This window comes from Rutilus rutilus (assembly GCF_951802725.1).
Source record: "Rutilus rutilus genome assembly, chromosome: 20".
NCBI lineage: Eukaryota > Metazoa > Chordata > Actinopteri > Cypriniformes > Leuciscidae > Rutilus > Rutilus rutilus.
In genome coordinates this window covers 34913762-34932830 of record NC_140225.1, presented here as the reverse complement: position 1 = coordinate 34932830, position 19069 = coordinate 34913762, and the positions used below count along the sequence as shown (strand labels likewise).

General features: G+C 39.6%; 1 protein-coding gene and 1 long non-coding RNA gene across 2 annotated transcripts in view; one reads left to right on the top strand and one right to left on the bottom strand.

Annotated features, from left to right (window-relative positions):
* The window catches only part of vit (vitrin), a 40673-nt gene that overhangs the window by 18341 nt on the left and 3263 nt on the right, over positions 1–19069 (bottom strand). The window contains exons 2-12 of the mRNA XM_084391822.1: positions 11089–11179; positions 8963–9022; positions 8572–8728; positions 6959–7092; positions 6710–6787; positions 6295–6474; positions 6034–6066; positions 4749–4787; positions 4611–4664; positions 3202–3264; positions 3024–3083 (exon numbers count right to left, since the gene is read on the bottom strand). Of these exons, the coding sequence (XP_084247948.1) occupies positions 3024–3083; positions 3202–3264; positions 4611–4664; positions 4749–4787; positions 6034–6066; positions 6295–6474; positions 6710–6787; positions 6959–7092; positions 8572–8728; positions 8963–9022; positions 11089–11122 (892 nt within the window). The 5' untranslated portion in view covers positions 11123–11179. The remainder of the gene's footprint in view (positions 1–3023; positions 3084–3201; positions 3265–4610; positions 4665–4748; positions 4788–6033; positions 6067–6294; positions 6475–6709; positions 6788–6958; positions 7093–8571; positions 8729–8962; positions 9023–11088; positions 11180–19069) is intronic.
* LOC311279973 lies at positions 1341–4557 on the top strand. The gene is made up of 3 exons (XR_014625603.1): positions 1341–1991; positions 2055–2513; positions 2878–4557. It is a non-coding gene; the product is annotated as an uncharacterized lncRNA (long non-coding RNA).

Below are 19069 nucleotides of genomic sequence, written 5' to 3'. Positions count from 1 at the left end.
ACACCCCCTTGTTCCCTGTCACCACGCCCCCTTGTATCCTGTTACCACGCCTCCTTGTTTCCTGTTACCCCGCCCCGCCTGCTTGTTTCCTGTTACCCCGCCTCGTTTCCTGTTACCCCGCCTCCTTGTTTCCTGTTACCACGCCCCCTTGTTCCCTGTCACCACGCCTCCTTGTTTCCTGTTACCACGCCCCGTTGTTTCCAGTTACCTCGCCCCCTTGTTTCCTGTTACCACGCCTCCTTGTTTCCTGTTACCCCGCCCCCTTGTTCCCTGTCACCACGCCTCCTTGTTTCCTGTTACCACGCCCCGTTGTTTCCTGTTACCTCGCCCCCTTGTTTCCTGTTACCACGCCCCCTTGTTTCCTGTTACCCCGCCCCCTTGTTCCCTGTCACCACGCCTCCTTGTTTCCTGTTACCCCGCCTCCTTGTTTCCTGTTACCACGCCCCTTTGTTCCCTGTCACCACGCCTCCTTGTTTCCTGTTACCCCACCTGCTTGTTTCCTGTTACCCCACCTCTTTGTTTCCTGTTACCCCGCCTCCTTGTTTCCTGTTACCACACCCCCTGTTCCCTGTCACCACGCCCCCTTGTATCCTGTTACCACGCCTCCTTGTTTCTTGTTACCCCGCCCCACCTGCTTGTTTCCTGTTACCCCGCCTCTTTGTTTCCTGTTACCCTGCCAGCTTGTTTCCTGTTACCCCGCCTCCTTGTTTCCTGTTACCCCGCCTCCTTGTTTCCTGTTACCCTGCCTCCTTGTTTCCTGTTACCACGCCCCGTTGTTTCCTGTTACCCCGCCCCCTTGTTTCCTGTTACCCCGCCCCCTTGTTTCCTGTTACCCCACCTCCTTGTTTCCTGTTACCACACCCCCTTGTTTCCTGTTACCCCGCCTCCTTGTTTCCTGTTACCCCGCCTCCTTGTTTCCTGTTACCCCGCCTGCTTATTTCCTGTTACCCCGCCTCCTTGTTTCCTGTTACCCTGCCCCCTTGTTTCCTGTTACCCCGCCTCCTTGTTTCCTGTTACCACGCCCCCTTGTTTCCTGTTACCCCGCCCCCTTGTTTCCTGTTACCCCGCCTCCTTGTTTCCTGTTACCACGCCTCCTTGTTTCCTGTTACCCCGCCCCCTTGTTTCCTGTTACCACGCCCCCTTGTGTAGTCCACGTCTTGTCCTCTTTCACTAACTGCGCTCTCCTGATCCTCATGTGCTCTGGTCCCTTTATATTGTGCCTCTTTCCCTCATGTCTTTGCTGGTTTGTTTTGTGCATTGTCTGCGTTCATCGTATGTAGTGTAACAGTCAGTGCTACTGTATATTTAGTTTTCCTTATTTGATTATTTCTGTTTTTGTTAAATTCTAGTTTCTTTGTTCCTGTGTTTTTAGTCTAGTTCTCGTCTTTATTTACTTCTAGTTCTCTCAAGCCTTGTTTTTACTGCTCTTTATTTTTTGTTAAGTAATCTTTTATTTCCTTTTCTCTAGTTCTCTGCAAGGTTGCAGTCTTGTTTAATTTCTTTTTGTTTGCAAGTACTAGTTACTTATTTTGAGAAATTATTTATTTACCTTATTTTCTCCTTTGCTGCCTCCAGTTATTAATTAGTGTATTTTGTTTTTCTAGTCATAGTTGTCAGTTTTTAGTTTCTGTTATCTTTTGTTGTGTGTTCGTCTTGTGTGGGTCTGTCCTGGCGAGCCGCTCTAGTGCTGTTTCATCTCCCCGATGCCACGCCTCTGGTTCCTTGAGCTGCTGTCAACTTCCCACTGTTGCCAAAGAGCCTGGGTTTGTCTCATCCCTGCCTGTTCTCCAGTGTGTGCCCTGCCCTACTGTTTGGACTGTTCCTGCCTGTGTTTTGTCTTTGTCAATAAATATCACTCCCTGTTCTGCGCCTGGGTCCTCCCTTCTCTGAATCCTGACACACTCCACTTATCTGTGTTAGTTCCAGATAGACAGTCAGTGGGGGGGGGGGGGGGGAACTCTTACTGTGAGTTACTGTGACTCTTTCAACAGGTGAGTGAGTCATAGAATTATTCACTCGACTCTTACTCTTACTTACTGTGACTCTTTCAACAGGAGAGTGAGTCATAGAATTATTCACTCAACCAATTTACTCAAAAACACATTATTTATCATTTAATGTTAAAGTCGCCCTGTGGTGAAAATCAAACTTTTAATATTGTTTGTGTCTATGTGGTGTTTTTAATATGCTTTAAGACAAACCATGTTTAAATTCATAAGTCGACACCATTGCTGAGTATTTCCTCCTTAAAACTGCAGTGAACCAAAGACAGTCTCAAAAACACACTTTGAAATCGCTGGTGTTTCTGACGTCACAAACTACCTTGTAACCAATCAGATCAACGTGTGATCGTCAACCAGTGGATCTCAGAGCTGAGTGAGTGAGTGGAGGAGGGGCTCATTTGCATATTTATAAAACCGCGCATACTAAATGAGGCAAGGGTGTCGAGTTACATTCAAGATATTTTAAGGCATAACGTTTTTTTTTGTTTTTTAGAAACAACATTTAAATATGTCATTTTGGTGATCAAACAAACTCATTAAACATTACAACTGTGTTGCTCAGAGACACAAGTGTTGATTCAGGTTTGACTTTGTTTCTGAAATATTTTCTTATTTGACAAGAGAGCAAAGTTAGTGGCAAAATTGCATGTAAAAATCAAGTTAAATATTAACATCCTGTTTATTGATCTGTAGTATAAAATCATCAGATATTTTGTGCCAGAGATAAGTCTCAGGAATCAGTGACAAATCAACTGAAAGATCCTTGTTCATGCCTTAGGAACAAATTACAGGACTAGTACATTAGCATCTAGTTTACTACTGTTCTTTAACTTAATTGACATCAATGACACTGGTGAAGTAGAAAGCTCAATAGTTGTTTACTGGCATGTATGATTTGTTTATTGTATAAAGGTGCTTTACCTGATCCCTCTAGATGTAAAAAAGAGCCCTGGACTTCTTTAATTGCGTTGTTAGACAAAGACAAGCACATGCTAATAGATGGCATCTGCAGATACTTACTGGGATTAGACTGCGGCGTGTGTTGCTTTCTCTCAGACTGCGGCTGCACCCGACTCAAAGCTGCTTATCAATGTGAAACAGATGGAGCGATATCCAAGAGAGAAGAAAGCAAGAGTTCATGCCTGCACTGCAGCTGCTACTGAGTGATGTCTGAACCAAGTGAACGAGTCATGCAAACCTGAAGCTGAGGGAACGTGCGGCTGTCTTCGGATGGTGGAGCTCACGTCTGGCCTGAGCACACCTGCCGTCAAAACACAAACATGTTTCAGACCAGCACATCTAAAGCTGCACTCACTGAAAGAATACAGTACATTTACATTAACAATGGAAACCTGTCAAAGCCAACTAGACCAAGAACATTAATGTTTATGGGTTAATTACTAACCAGCCCGAATAGTGTCTGGAATTAAAATATATTGGCTCGTTTACTATGCTGGTTCATGCCCTGGTTTGATTACACTGGTGGTGTTAGTTTTAGTGTCACCAAACTCCGTATACAGTCAAACCAAAAATTATTCAGACACCAGATATAATTTTTTATATGTTTTTACTAGTGGGTGCAGAACACTATAGTTCATTTATGCAAAATAAAGTAAACTGTGACATATTATACCCAAACACTCTTCATACAGTGACTACCAGTAACATTTATAAACATTTGGGAGCAAAAATGATTCCGACACTTTGAGCTGATCATGTTTTGCTGAAGTGTTTTTTCTTTAATTGCTAATGCTCTTTTCACACACAGACTGAACAAAATGAAGCATTGCGTGGTAATTGGTTGAGCTAAACTGGTATTATCTAATTGTGTAGTAAAATTTAACAGCTGACAGATATTCAACATAATTCATTTGTGGACAAAACCAGTGAAATATCAACTGATCTGATAACTCCTTACCAGACTTCTGATCTGTTCTTGTCACATTCTATTACCATTTTCTAAACTATAGCGAATAAACTGTGATAATGTGAGAAATGTTGAAGGTGTCTGAATAAATTTTGGTTTGACATTTTGCATTAGCTCCAACCAACAGGAAGTCGGCCATCTTGGATTTAAATGAGAATCCTTTGAAAATTGCAGAATTAGATTTTTTCTCCCTCAATTTGAACTGATGATGCCAAGACATTAAAGATGCTCAATTGCGAGTGGATTTTTGATATCTTGAATGATGTTGCCATGGCAAGGGTATTAATGCCAAAACAGAGAAACAGGAAGAGTCTCATATACTCATGCATTTTCTGATTTAGATTAAATTGTATGTTTGCTCATGAGGGCTGATCACATGAATGTTGCTATTGTTGTTCACAGTCATAGCGCCACCAGCTGGCAGCAGGAAGTGACACATACAACAGATTTTGGAACACATTCACATTTGGATTAAAGAGCGATAGACGTACAATAGAAAAAAACAGCAAGATCAACATAACTCATCCAGCTCAGGACACAAACTCAATAAACCAGTAAAACTCAATAAAGCTATTTACTTTGAGAAAGTATTAGAGAACAAAAGTACTTAAAAACAAAGCACAACAGTCAGACATCACAATAAAAGGAAACACAGACAGAGTAATAGGAGAGTGGTTTACCTGTGTTTGTGCGTGGTAAAAACCTATTGGCATAGACTGAGCTGCCTCTAAATGCTTAAGACAAATGTTACGGTTAGAGTTTAGGGCTTGTGTTACTGACAGGAAGTGAAGACTACACAGTGTTAAAGCAGGACATACCTTGCGTAGGACCCTTTCCTTGGGCACTCTGTGACTGTCCTACATGCCGCATTTAGAGAGAACATAGATATTGAAGCAGTAGATATATTCTGTTTCTTTTTCAGCTGTAACAGTAACCTTACAGAACTGTACAGGATTCATCAGTGCATTTTATTCTAAAGAAAAAAATATCTTTAACCTTTATCAAAATGTTAGTATTATTACACTTTGCCTTTGACACAACTGGTGCTCAAACCAGTGTTGGAGTAAAGCAAGTAATGTGCATTATGTAATCAGATTACTTTTTGATATATTGAGTAAAGTAACGCATTGCAATATGCATTATGTAATCAGATGACTTTTGGATGTTACTAGTAAAGTAACTTTTTAAAAAGTAATTTGTATTACTTAATCAGAACTTTTTATATAATTAGTAAAGTAACCTATATACGTAATCAGATTACTTTTTTTGATGTAACGAGTAAAGGAACGCATTACAAGTAACATGCATTACAAAATCAAATTACCTTTTGATATAACAAGTAAAGTAACGCATTAGAAGTAATGTGTATTATGTAATCCGATTACTTTTTGATATAACAAGTAACGTGTATTATATAATCAGATTATTTTTTTATAAAGAGTAAAGTAAAATTTTACAATATGCATTATGTAATCAGATTACTTTTTGATGCAACTAGTAAAGTAACTTTTTACAAGTAGTGTGTATTACATAATCGTATTTTTTTATATAATGTGTAAAGTAACAGCAGGTGACAAAAAGGAACGCAAAAGTAACATAATGCATTCCTCTGCATAAAATGTACATTTCCTTTAAATTACTTTACATAAAAAGTGATGTAATTAGTTCATTTTTAGGGAGTAATGCAATATTGTAACATTTCTTTTAAAAGTAACTTTCCCCAACACTGGCTTCAACTACAATTGTCACTGGTATGGTAATCAGTGGATAAAATAAAACTCCACCTTACAATTTTCTCCTTATTGAATATCTTTGTCACTCGTCATGTTGTGGAAAGTAAATGCTGTTGCATGCGTACTTTAAAGTGGATTAGATTTAAAAAAAGGGATTTCACAGGCCAACACCATCTACACCCCAAAAGTCCCAGACGGTTACTACAATAACAAGAATCAAAGGAAAACTGCAAGAGACCATTAGCTCTGTAAACCACCACACAAAAAAACTAAAAACACCCAGAGATCTCTGAGTAAAATTATACGACAGCAGAAAGCAGAGAACACAAGTCCCACATGAGGGAGGCTTCGACATGCCCGCTCCACTTACGTGCAACAGAGCTGAAATACGGGTGACTGCTGCCTAGATCAGAAAGAAAGATCTTGCTTTAGAAACAGAGAGAGGAAAAGGACGGATTGAAAGGGAACCTGATCCATATTGTCCAGTCAGGATGTTCATTTTAAGAGGGTACTGAAAAACTGACCCACGAACAAATGGATAAAAGCATAGGATTGATTTTACTATAAGGACTATGATTCATTCAAGGCATTAAATGAAAGATTTAAACAGGCATTGAACAGATTGGCTCACCTGCCTCGCGGACTTTATGAACGGTGGCCCTTGGCTTGGCTGATGTGGTTGTGGGTGGAGCTGTGGATGTGGGCGTGGTCACAGGAGTGGTTGTGGGCGGAGCTGTGGTGGTGCTCGGCTCCGCCTCTGGAGCCTCTGTCACTGGTGACACTGTGGAGTACGACAGGTCTTTGGTTTCACCTTAGGAAACATGAATGGATGATGAGCTGCTACTGGACACTGACATTCATCATCAAAGAGCGAGATTCTGACCATGGATCCACACTCTATCAGGTTCTGCCAAAAGGGAGTTTGCTGGGAGTTTAGCAATCCCACGATCTTGGCATTGTTAGCGCCATGCATTATTGTTTGAGTTAAAGACTTAAAGACATAGAAATATGACAAACTAGCATTACTATCTGGCTCAAACACTTACCTGTTTTCACTATGGTGGGTCTTGAGTGTACAAAGACCAGAGTGGATGGATATATCACTCCCTTCTTTGGTTTACCCACTGACACATAAAACCAAAGGTTATAAATCCAACATTCAAAACATAAGTTGAAAAATATGAGAAAGTAAGTTTCTTACGAAATTAGTGTGTCTTTCCATGTTTCTCATTTCATTTTGATCGCTATAGCGAGCCTACATGTAGGAGTGTTTGCTCAGAGTAAATTCACCCTACCTGAGACAGAAAATGATTCTCTCCAGTTGGGTAAGGACAGGGATCGGACGCCGTGGGCAAAGCTGCCCTTGTAGATCGCCTGTCCTGCCATCTTCATCACAATTACCTTTCCTCCAGAGTTAGTGATGACTCCACTGAAAACAACACACAGCAAAACACCATGCATGTGAGATCTAGTAAATTCGGTAGCTTTAAGCAAATATCTAGACAAAACATTAAATTTAATTTATAGAATGCTATGCAAATGCATTTACTTAATTAGATATGCAATTCAATTGAGATCTTGCAACTTAAATTTGACTGAGATCCAATGGCAAAGAAGGTTTGATCACTTCTGGAGATAATCCAAACTCAATGCATGTAGTCTGCCTTATACTGCGGTGTACAAAATGTGTACCAAAGTATAAGAGGGAAAGGAGATTGAGTCCTAGGGAATGAGTCCTAGACATGATGCAGACCAGCAGCCCACATGTGCACTGACCGATACACCACAGCAAGCAATAAAACAGTATTTGTTGAAGAGGCATTTTGTGCAACCTGATCCACCTGTGTAAATCTGCTCATTTATCAAGTTTCATAGTGTCAGAACTTGACCACTGAGGCCATAATATAAATTCATCTACTCTCCAAACCTCTCAGGAGCCCCTCTAAACAGACGCCTGAGGATCAGATGCTACCAGATGCTCGCAAAGCAGGGAAGGCCTTAAGCGATCTCTAAAGACATCTTCTCCCTGCTTGAGGTACATCCACAGCCTCATATACAGGGTTCGGACAGGTAAGGAATGCCATAAAAAGCTTGATTTCCCCCACACCACAACAACTACTAAGGACAACAAGAACTACAGCAAGTGTTGAGCTGCTATCACATGAATGAGGTCATATTATGCCCTTGTATAAAGTCTTGATGTTGTGTTTGGGATCTACTAGGTTTCCATGCTCAAATGTTGATTATTTTCCTCATATTCTCCATTGTTGCGGCTCCTCTCTTCCCAGTCTGTCAGTAACGCTCTGTTTAGTTCCTGTCTCTCTGAAGCCCCTCCTTCTGAAAAGCACACTGTGCTCTGATTGGTCGGCTGGAGCAGTGTGTTGTGATTGGTCGAGCGCTTCCAGTGTGTTTGGGAAATGTCCCGCCCCTTTCCATAACCGCCAGTTTAACACACTACTAACTAACTCAACCAGGCCCCGCCCCTTTATTCTGCGTATTAATTATTATAATGAGGAATATTGAAACACTGACTCTGATATAGAGAATAACCGGAGCTTTTTCATGCTCAAACAGCAACATTACACACTAAAGAAAGACGTACATGGAAAACAGCACCATAGGACTCCTTCAAAGAACTTTTATTAATAAAATAGCATTGAAAACTTCTTACTCAACAAAGAACAGACTGATTGTCTGTCACATTTTTTAATGTGTTAGTTAAAAAAATAAACTTGTGTTTGTTTGTTTTCGATTAGATTAGCAACTTGTAATTTGGTCAAGGCAGTCCAAGCTTTTGCATAGTATTGTGTTTTACCCTAATACTGATCAGACTTTAACATCTCATTAAACTAGCACAGGCTAGTCTCATAACATCGGGTCTCATTAAACACAAGCTGTTTGAGCTCACCTGTGAATAGCAGCATTGCAGATACTGGATATTGAGGCAAACACTCCCGTCCCATAGACCTTCTCCTTGGTCTCCTTGCAGTTCCCTGGACACTTCACGATAAACTCTGGGAGATTGATCTTTCCAGCCCGCATTTCACATTCAATTGCTGGAACGACTGGAGAAGCAGAATCAATGTCAGAAGAATGTGGCAAACATGCTAATTACTATTAGCATAGACTCTCAAAAAATAAAAAAAATAAAATAAGTTGTCACTGTCACTTTTTCAGTAGCTACTAATATATACCATTTAGGTACTAAGGTGTACCTTTGAGATACTAATATGCACCATTTAAGTGTAAATAAGGTAAAAAGGAGTACATTTTGAAAGGGTCCCACCCGTTGAAGCTACCTTGTTTTTGCTTTTTGTTCTTTCCACTTGGCTTTGCTCCACTGGAAGTCAGCAGAAATGCTAGGAACATACAGAACATAATGCAAAAGCAAATTACGAGACAACATTATCCAAGTTATTACGTTCTCTGAAATCAAATAAGACCAATGTAAGACTATTCCTGGCATCTTTTCAGAACTCAGAGTAGCAGTAAAACTGTAATCCGGAATAAAGCGTATGGGCTTTATCTCCCTAATACTCGTTCCTTCCACCTCTCTGATGTTGAACGGGCTGTAAATTCAACTAGTGTTTTGTCTTGTGGACGTAATGTACACATGTGAAACCGCTTATAGCAGAGTAGAAAAAAAAAAGACATCACAGACACTCTAAAATGAATACTTTTCTTTATATTTACTGTTTATGAAAGTATATAAATACATATAAAGCCTGAGTCAGATTTATATTTAACAGTGAAATCAGTGACAATAACAATAGGAAACCACAGAATTGATGCTGAAAATTCAGCTTTGATCACAGGAATAAATGACACTTTACTATATTTCTGTCAAGACCACTATCGTCAAATACGATTGGCCATTAGCATATAGTTTGGATTGGCGGTATGGTTCTGTTCTGGGCAAGAACTCCCTGTGCATCAATGCAGTCTAGCATGAACAAGAGTATCAATAACCCCCCTTAGGGGAAACAAAACAGAACCAACATGAATGTATTGCAGATATCATTCATTCAAGATTTTAAGTACAACATAATTTGAGAATTTATTCTGATTCAAAGGGCACTCAGAAGGCCAAATCCTGACTGGAGACTGGAGACTGGGGTAATCAGCTCCTGAGAAACGCGATAGCTGTTGATAATACTGAAGGAGCTTATATATATATGAATACAGTGATAGACGTCGTATTCCTATACGTAGACGTGGATCAGCTGATGCGAGCTTGACTAACGTGACCTGCCAGAACTAACGCTACGCTTAATGTTCACATAGAAATCATTCATTTAGGAATTATACGCTTTTGGGTAGACTTGGCCACGCCTGTTTTTTAACTGACCCTGCTATAGCTATCCAGAGGCCAAAGTTATTTATTTTTTTGATAAGTGTTGACCCTAGAGAGTCCTGAGAATTGTGCCGCAGAGGCTTTAATCGAGGTTGAGCCAAAAACCTAGGACTAGCTCACCAATGTTGTTTTTTTAAATAATCTCCAATATTTGAAGAACGATTCGATGGACGGCGGCAGTCCTAGAGGCAAAGTTGCTCAGAGAGAGGAGTTCTACCATGCGGTGTGAATGTCGTGGGTGTGTGTGAAAAATGACACGATACTCAATCCTTTACGCACATGAGAAACGTGAAGGCGCTAACCGTTAACCTTGTCTGAAAGCTGCTCAAATTTCAAAGACACTGGATGCCAATTTTCAAGTCAATCGGACTAACGGTGAAGTAGTTATAGCCATTTTATGTTTTTTCCTGTTTTTTCCTGTTATAGCGCCACCAAGTGGCCAGTCGCCACGTCCTTTTCAACGCGACCACAAAATGAGCTCTTTCATAGGTGCGCTGAGTTTGGTGAAAATTTCTCATTCCGTTCACGAGTTATAGCCATTTTTAGTAAAAGTGGCTCCTCCCACTTCGAACGTTTTGGCGGCCCTTAGGGCGTCGTTTTATTGAAAACTATTGACAATCAGACTTCAGAGAATCTTGCTGCACTGGTTTGATTCCGATCGGGCCAAAAACCTAGAACTCGCAAACGTAGGTTTTTAAAAAAATCCAAAATACCCGAAAATTTCGCCTAACGGTTTAGGAGTTATGAGCCATTTTGTACTTTTGAGCGCTGTAGCGCCACCGTCAGGCCGTTTGGGGCGAGCACTGGTGACGTTGTAGGCGGTGTGAGTACTACCAGCCCTCAAAGTTTCAAGTCTCTACGACTTACGGTTTGGTCTGCCTGCTCACTTTTAGGGGAGAATGCTGATCCTTTGAAAATTTAACAATTACAATAGGGTTACAGCGCTTGAACCCCTAATAAAAGGTTTACTTAAAGGTGTTTCATTACACCTTTAAGTAAATATACCTGTTTTCAGAAGTACAATTTTATATATATAAAAAAAAGAAAATCGTAAAAAACAACAACACCTACCGATAAAGACAGCAGTGAGAGTCGATTTACTCATCTTGAGATCCACAGTGTAAATCTGCTCAAATGTTTTCTTCAGCCTCTGTATTTCTTCCTGTAATCCAACAAAGGAAAGGCTTTGGAAACTTTAAAGGCAAATACAAAAATGAAATATGTGAATGAATGCAAAAGTCAGGCTGGAGCAAACGTGGTGTCAAACAGGAACACGATGATGAGTATGAAGTTAAAACAATACTTATGTAAAGTACCCCTGTGGTGGAACCCAGTGAGTGGAGGCAGGGCTCATTTGCATATTCATAGACCCTAAATGAGGCAAGGGTGTCGAGTTACATGCAAGATATTTTAAGGCATGAAGAAATTTATAAAAAGTTTAAATATGTCATTTTGGTGAGTTTTAAGGGATATAAGGATTGACTACAGGGGGACTTTAATAGAACGAAAGCATTACCAAACTCAACATAAGCGTTAACGACAACCGACAAAGAGAACTGAAAACATAGGCAGAAAAATACACAGGCAAACTAGGAATATCAACGACACACAGCAGAATAACAAAATCATATACCATGACAACTAAAGACCGGCGGGACTAGAACAAAGGACACTGAGTAGAAACAGTAGAACAGCAGTAGAATAACAGACTTTACAGTAATCATTGGTGTCAAACAATATGATCTACTATTTTTAAGAGTTTAAAGCCTTGTATTGGCAATGAAGCTAGCAGAATGTTAAGATGGCTTTCTCTAAACCAGTAAACCAGTCTGGTTACAGGAAATGTGAATGATAACTCATCAGACCATGTTATATTTTAAGTTCCCCATCTCAGGGATCCAGATTTCGTGCTGCATTCATGGTGTATTTTTGTGCACTAGTCTTGGACACAACTGTTTTTTTAATGGCAGCCCTTTCAAAAACCCTAGCTTTATGAAGCCCTGTGGATATTCTGCGGCTCAACACACACACTGCCAACCTCATCAGGGTAACAAAGACTGCGAAATGAAAAGCCAGATCAGTCGTTTCTCATCTCAATGACGGCATTATCTCTGAGCTCAACCCCACTGCCTGAGACACCCCCTCACGGAGAAGAGCTTTATTCAAGAGTTCTATTAGTATACTTCTTTTAAACTAAAAATAAGAAAGTATACTTTCAGTCTACATTTTATGTACTTCTCAGAAATATACTTCAAATTACACTTAAGTATACTTGACTTATGAGAAAAGTCCAAGTATATTTGGCCTGTGCTTGTACTCAATCTTTTGATCAAGATATACATAAAGTATAATTAAGTATTCAAAGTATACTTGGCTTGTAGTTGTGTTAACTCTTTTGATCGAGTAGCTTATTAAATATACTTTCTTTTACATAGTGTTAGTCTTATGAAACTTACATTGTTTGAAAATATTGATTAGAATATTGATATAAAGCAGATATATTTCTAACTGTTTCTAATTCTCTCTAAATGTTTGTGAAGGCTAGTCCACTGGTAGTGCACATAGGACTTTACTTTAATTCTACTTTACTCTTTCCCCATTATTGACGGAATTTTCCAGCTATCCATGTTTTCACTGTTATACGGTAGGGGGCGCTATGACACATCTTCTAGTACAGAATCTCCAGATCAAAACACTGGAGAAGAAGAAGCTGAAAAAAGTGAGAGAAGATTGCTCACTCAAATGTAAAATAACGTGATCATCAAACATTAAACAGTGTGTAAATAAAAACTGCTTAATATTACCAAATGAAATGTTGAACCCATGATGAGAAAACGACTGAAGCTTCATCAGTTCATCTCCTCCATCTGTGTTTGATCATCGTTCTGACTCTGATCAAGGCGTAATCTTTGACAAAAATGTGATTTTCTCAATTTTTTTTGTTTAAAATGTTGCCTTTCTTTATGAAACTTACCGACATTCAAGTGTTGATAAAAAAGGATGCATGAAGCTAATCAAATGTTTTTAAAATTAGTTAAAAGTACATTTAAAGGTATTTTTCAAGTATAAAAAAATAATATCTACATTTGAACATAGTAGTATACCGCAAGTGCAAAAATAGAAAGTAGAATGTTATGTTCACTTAAAGAAATCTTACAAGTATACTTGGAGTGTAAACTACTAAACTAGTAGTTTACTGAGAGGACACTTCAGTGTGTACTTACATAAACAAAAAAATGCACTACTTGTATTAAAATAATAAACTACTAGTATACTTATAAGTTCACTTGTAGTACAGATGCATCACAAATGAGAAACCTTGTTGTGTACTTAAAGTTACTTAAACTACTGTTACACTTATAGTACACTTAAACGTATACTTTTATAGACTAAAAGTGGGCCAATTTAGTCCCAAGCAGTATTAAAATAGTACACTTACAAGTTTACTACAAGTACACATTGACATTAGTAGACTTACTACATAAAGTATACTTTTTTTTCTTAAATATACTTGAACATTACTTAAGTATACTTCATAAAAAGAACTTGAAGTATACTTCTTTTTCGTAAGGGCGGGCCTGATTTACTATAAGTTTGCATGTATACATTTTTTTTATAAAAAGAACACATACTGTAATTAACAGTACAGGTAGACTGAGATTGGGTCATGGGTTGTAAAAGTCTTGTGGTTTCCGTGAATGAAACTGTAATTTCAGGAGCCGCTCCAAACATGCGTTAAATAAAGGGATGCCAGAGGATTAGTTATATATTGAACCCAGAGGTGCGATAACAGGACATTTTTCCGTCATTGACAGAATTTGACGTAAAAATCTAAAATCGGTCCGTTATTTTGACAGATTACACTGAGAGTGATGTATTGTAATGTGTAAGTGTAATTCTAACCCCTGTCCACTTGGTGGCGAGTGGCTCTTGTGGTTAATATATAAGGTTAATGTAAGGTCTATAAGGTTAATGTAAAAGGGTTAGTTCAACCAAAAATGAAAACTCAGTAATCACTCTCCCTCATGTTGTTCCAACCCCGTAAGACTCTCGTTCATCTTCGAAACACAAATTAAGATATTTTTGATGAAATCTGAGAGCTGTCTCACTCCTCCATAGGCTTCTCTGTTATTGAAACTTGCCGGCCCAGAAAAGTTATTAAAGACATTGTTAAAATAGTCCAAGTGACTACAGTGGCTCAACCACAAGTTTATCAAGCGACGAGAATACTTTTTGCGTGCTAAAAACAACAAAAATATATGATGGCAGAGCTTTCAGCTTATAGATTCCCCATCCTAGAGAGAGTGCATTGCTAAGTGCTAATCTGTCTAGATATGCAATAAACATTTTGCAAAAGAAAACCTCAAAAAGGTTAATTATAGATAAAGACAGAAACACACCCGTTCACCGGTCATTTTCCTCAGCTCTGGCAAAGACAAGTTTCAAATCAGTGCTTCTCCCGGGAGACTAGCGCTAAATTAATCCCCTAGTTTAGCGCCATCTACTGTTTTAGAAGAGGAAGTTGCTCAACTGCATTTGTGAGAAAATGGAGCCGAGAGATCTCATAAAAAGCCAAGTGTCACACAATCATAACAGACAGATGTGCATTTGTATGCACTAGATTTGGTATTTGTTCAAAGGTTACATGCAATTTGTAGGATGGGTTGTATTTATTTGTGAAGTATTATCTTGGCTCATTTCTTTATATTTGTAAAACACAATACATATGTGTTACTCCACTGCATTTTCACTCAAACTGAGCTTTGTACTTGCACATTGCTTTCTGTTTGTTTGCGAGTCGAGTTTTCCTTTGCGAAGCAGATCGAGTTTGTTTGCAAAATGCTGGATTTGTTTGTTTAATTATGGCACATAATTTGCTCCATATAGAGCGATCGTGTCGAGCGGTTAAAATATCTGATTTTCTTTCGAAGATGAACGAAAGTCTTAAATGGTTTGGAACTACTGAAGGGTAATTGATGACAGGATTTCGAGTTTTTTGGGGGAACTAATTAATAGAAAATGTAGTGTTTTTTTTACCCAGCTTCCTCAAGTTTGCATGGCGTGTGACATCTGGAATGCCATTATTTTGTGTAATTCTAATTCTGTGTAAGTTTTGATTGAACTCTGCTCACTGTAAGTGGTGTTGGGCTTCTTCTAATCTCATGTTCAGTGTAACTCATATAGTGACGACAGACACACTCATGTCCAGCTTGATGAGGATATAGCCAAACCTTTTAAAGGTAAACTGAGAAGACAACACAATTCTAATGCATATCTATGCAAATTATAATGCACATATTCAAACATGGATACAAAAATGTTAATCATTGGTTAATTCTATATAAACTCTTCTTCCTTTCCCAGACCCTGTGATAACGCAGTCTTCAAACACTACAGAGTCTGAACCACAAGCCCTCGGTTGTGGAAACTGAGTCGTTCTCAGAGAAGTGATCGTCCACTTGAAGATGAAGATGTGACCTTCGAACTCTTCTGTGTCTTTGGTTCAGCCGTTTGTAGGCTTAAATTTGTACATAATGCATAATTCACTTCTGCACATTGTTTTTCTGTAACTTTGTGATGCTTTACTTTTCAGTAATACAGGTATAACAGAAATGTTCTACAAAAAAGTGTATAAAAATATCTCTGCCATAGCATTTCACTGATCTTTCATGTATTATAATGCATTTTGTTCAAGAGATTATATATGCTGCTGTACTTTTTTAATGTACTCTAGGTATTTACTTTGCAATGTGCACAACAAGATAGTTTATTAAAGTGTTCTTGATTTCAAAGTATGTGTCTTAACATTAAAGATTGTAAATTATTTTTGCACTTTTAATATACCATTTTGAATGCTAAAAAAAAACCAGCTTTATAACTGTGATGAATTCACTGGAGGCGAGTTGAGATGAGGACCCAAACGCAAACGTAATTATCAAACATAAAACAAACACAAAACAAAAGCATGACCGGGCATGGGAAACTCTAAACTAAAACAGGAACACAAAACCAAGACTAGAAAACAAGACATAGAACAATCAATACTCGACCGGGACACAGGGCAAACATGAGGCCTTGAATACACAGACTAATTACAAGACAAGGAACACCTGTGAACAATGATCAGATTAACCAATGACCAGACACATGGCAGGATCACATGACAAACAGGGAATCACATGACAAGACACAGAAACATGACCTAACCTAACCCAAACCGTGACAATAATAAACTGGTAGTGTGATGCTAATACATTTCTAATGCTAATAAATTCTAATATAATTTACAGACATGACATCTGAGGACTATCTCTCATTTTCCTCAGTTATTCTGCTTTATTTCCAGATTCGATCATAGGCTCGGTCTTACACACATGCGCACTCTTCAAAAACAGTGCTTTAAATCTCTTGACCAACTAAAAGACGTGACATTTGTATGTATTTGAAATGAAAGATATAGATTGTACTGAATGTCTTGATTATTTTGCTCAAGATAAGGATTTATTAAGTCAAACAAGAAACTCTTCTTCTGGCCACAGGTAGAAGGTAGAAGAGGCCACTTCGGGAAACACCGACTGGTTAAACTGCTGATAACGACGGAACTTTCGGACAATAGTTGGCTAATGATGATTTTGGGAAACACACCTTCGTAAAGGTGTCCTCGAAAGGGATCCCTGGTTATATATGGAAAATACTTTAAAAGACTAAGCATTTGGCTTTACACATAGGCTAGTATTTGTGTCAGAAAAGTCTACTTTTAACCATATGACCTGCACACGTCACAGTAACTGGTTTGGTGGGCATTGGCGCAGACCCTGACCACTGTTACTGTTCACATATGGGTTTCTTTCTTAAAATGTGCATGAAAGTGAAGTTGCGCTCGTCTTTTCTCCTCTTTTGTGTCGTACATCCGAGCGAAACGCTTCTGGAACAAGAACAAATGTGGGCGGGGCTTGATTGTGTCTGTGGGGAATTGACTGGATGGTTGTGGTTTGCTATTGGCTGATCTCATGTGAGGGACAGGTTGCCCCGCCCACATCATCAGAGAAGAGAAGAGATGCTGCAAGAGGAACTTATTCTGATTCAAGATTATTAACACAATAATGATGTGCACCGATAAATCATTAATAATAAACACTGCAATATTCCATTAAAAAATAAGAATTGTCAATTTTGATTTCATGGGGATTTCTGTAAATAGCCTTTGCCAACATCATGAGCTATTTGCACTTAGACTACGTTCACACTGCGAGTCTTAGTGCTCAATTCAGATTTATTGCTCAGATCCAATTTTTTTTTGAATATCTGTTCACATTGTTGTTTTAAACGTGTCCAATATCAGATTCCAGTGCGGACATATCCGGTCCTGAAGTGGTTACCCACATGCACAAAAGAATGATAAAGACGTCACGCAGCACACTGTCAACACAGAGAACATTAAAGTAAGCAACTACGTGGGATTGTAAAATCTTTGAAGTGAAATGTGAGCGCAGAAATGTGCCGAATGTTGATCTAGAGTGACGTAAAAGTCGCATGAATTCCCATACGACTGTTCAGACTGAGGTCACACACTCGCATTGCAAAACATCTGACCTGTGTCGGATTTAGGACCACATACATTTGGCACAGATCGAAATTGAAAAGTTCAGGTTCAGTGTGGTTTGTGCCGTTCACACTGTCACGAGAAAAAACAGATCTGAGTCACATGTGAGCAAAACCATCGGATCTGGGCCACATTTACCTGCAGTCTAATGGCGCTTTTCCACTACACAGTACCAGCTCGCCTCGGCTCGGCTCTGTTTGGTTTTCCACTGTGTAAAAGTTGTACCTGTACCTGCTTCCAGGTACTTTTTTTCGTACCACCTCCGGCGAGGTTCTAAGCGGGCTGAGGCGAGCTGAGGCGATACTAAAATGTGACGTGAAAACACGGCAGACTGCTGATTGGTCAGAGAGAATCGTCACTATCCACTGTGTCATCATTGCACGCGCCAGACGCAGTATCCTGAATAAAAAACAGCAAAAACAAAAACAAAAACATCCAAAAACAGCATACACTCGATTTCCTCCTTTGCCCTGTGTGTGTGTGGGTAGCGGGTGTGTCTCGCGTGTCTCGCGTAAAAGATTAAGTCACGGCAGTTTCCTGCGGCGTCGCTATGACGTCCAGGTACTATTGTGGAGGTACTATCTGCAATGGAAAACGGAGCGAAAAGCGAGCCGAGCCGAGCTGAGGCGAGGCGAGTCGAGTCGAGTCGAGTCGAGCTGGTACTGGTAATGGAAAAGCGCCATAAGTGTCCCGCAGACTCTGATAACACACACTCATGTGATATTCAATTATTTATTGTGATCAACCATTATAATAAAAAGCTGAACATGATGCGCTTTTGTCCTGTTCAAACGAACACTCAATGCATCGCAGGTGTGCTAGATCAGACAGACCTCGGTAATGTGCAGAATGGGTTAGATCTGCTTTTCTCAGCTCCTGTGGTTCTGGTCTCCTTCAGCGAGTGCTTCATGATCTGTGAGAGCTGTAAGTCACGGACATGACAACGCAATGACCACAGCCTGTTTGGAGAGTACGTCTGGCCTAATTATTTGTGATAAGCAGATAGTCAGCCGCTCACCTCACCTCGCTCGTCCCTCCTCCTCCCCAGCTCCACCTGCATCATTTAGGCATCTCGCTACCATACTCCTCATCCGAGCATTAGTGTTCCCACGGGGGGGTTATCTGAGCTCGAGCTGAAGCTGCGGACAGCAAGCCAAATACGCTGAACCTTATTAGCTTAAAGATTATATGGGCAAAGGATCTCGTGAACTCTTAGTAAATCACCTTCAATACACTCATGAAGTGTACCTGCCATTTGAAAGACTATACAAGCAAATCAGTACAACCATAACAACCTGAAGCCCTATTCGGACGGTCACTGTTTCTCAGGGGGTCGTGAGGTATTTTCCCCTTTTACAGGAGTTAGTCTGTGATTTTATTGCCGTCTGAATCCAGAATATCAGTGTTTTTCTCCCACCGACGGTGTAAAAATCCCTGGCCGAATTACCG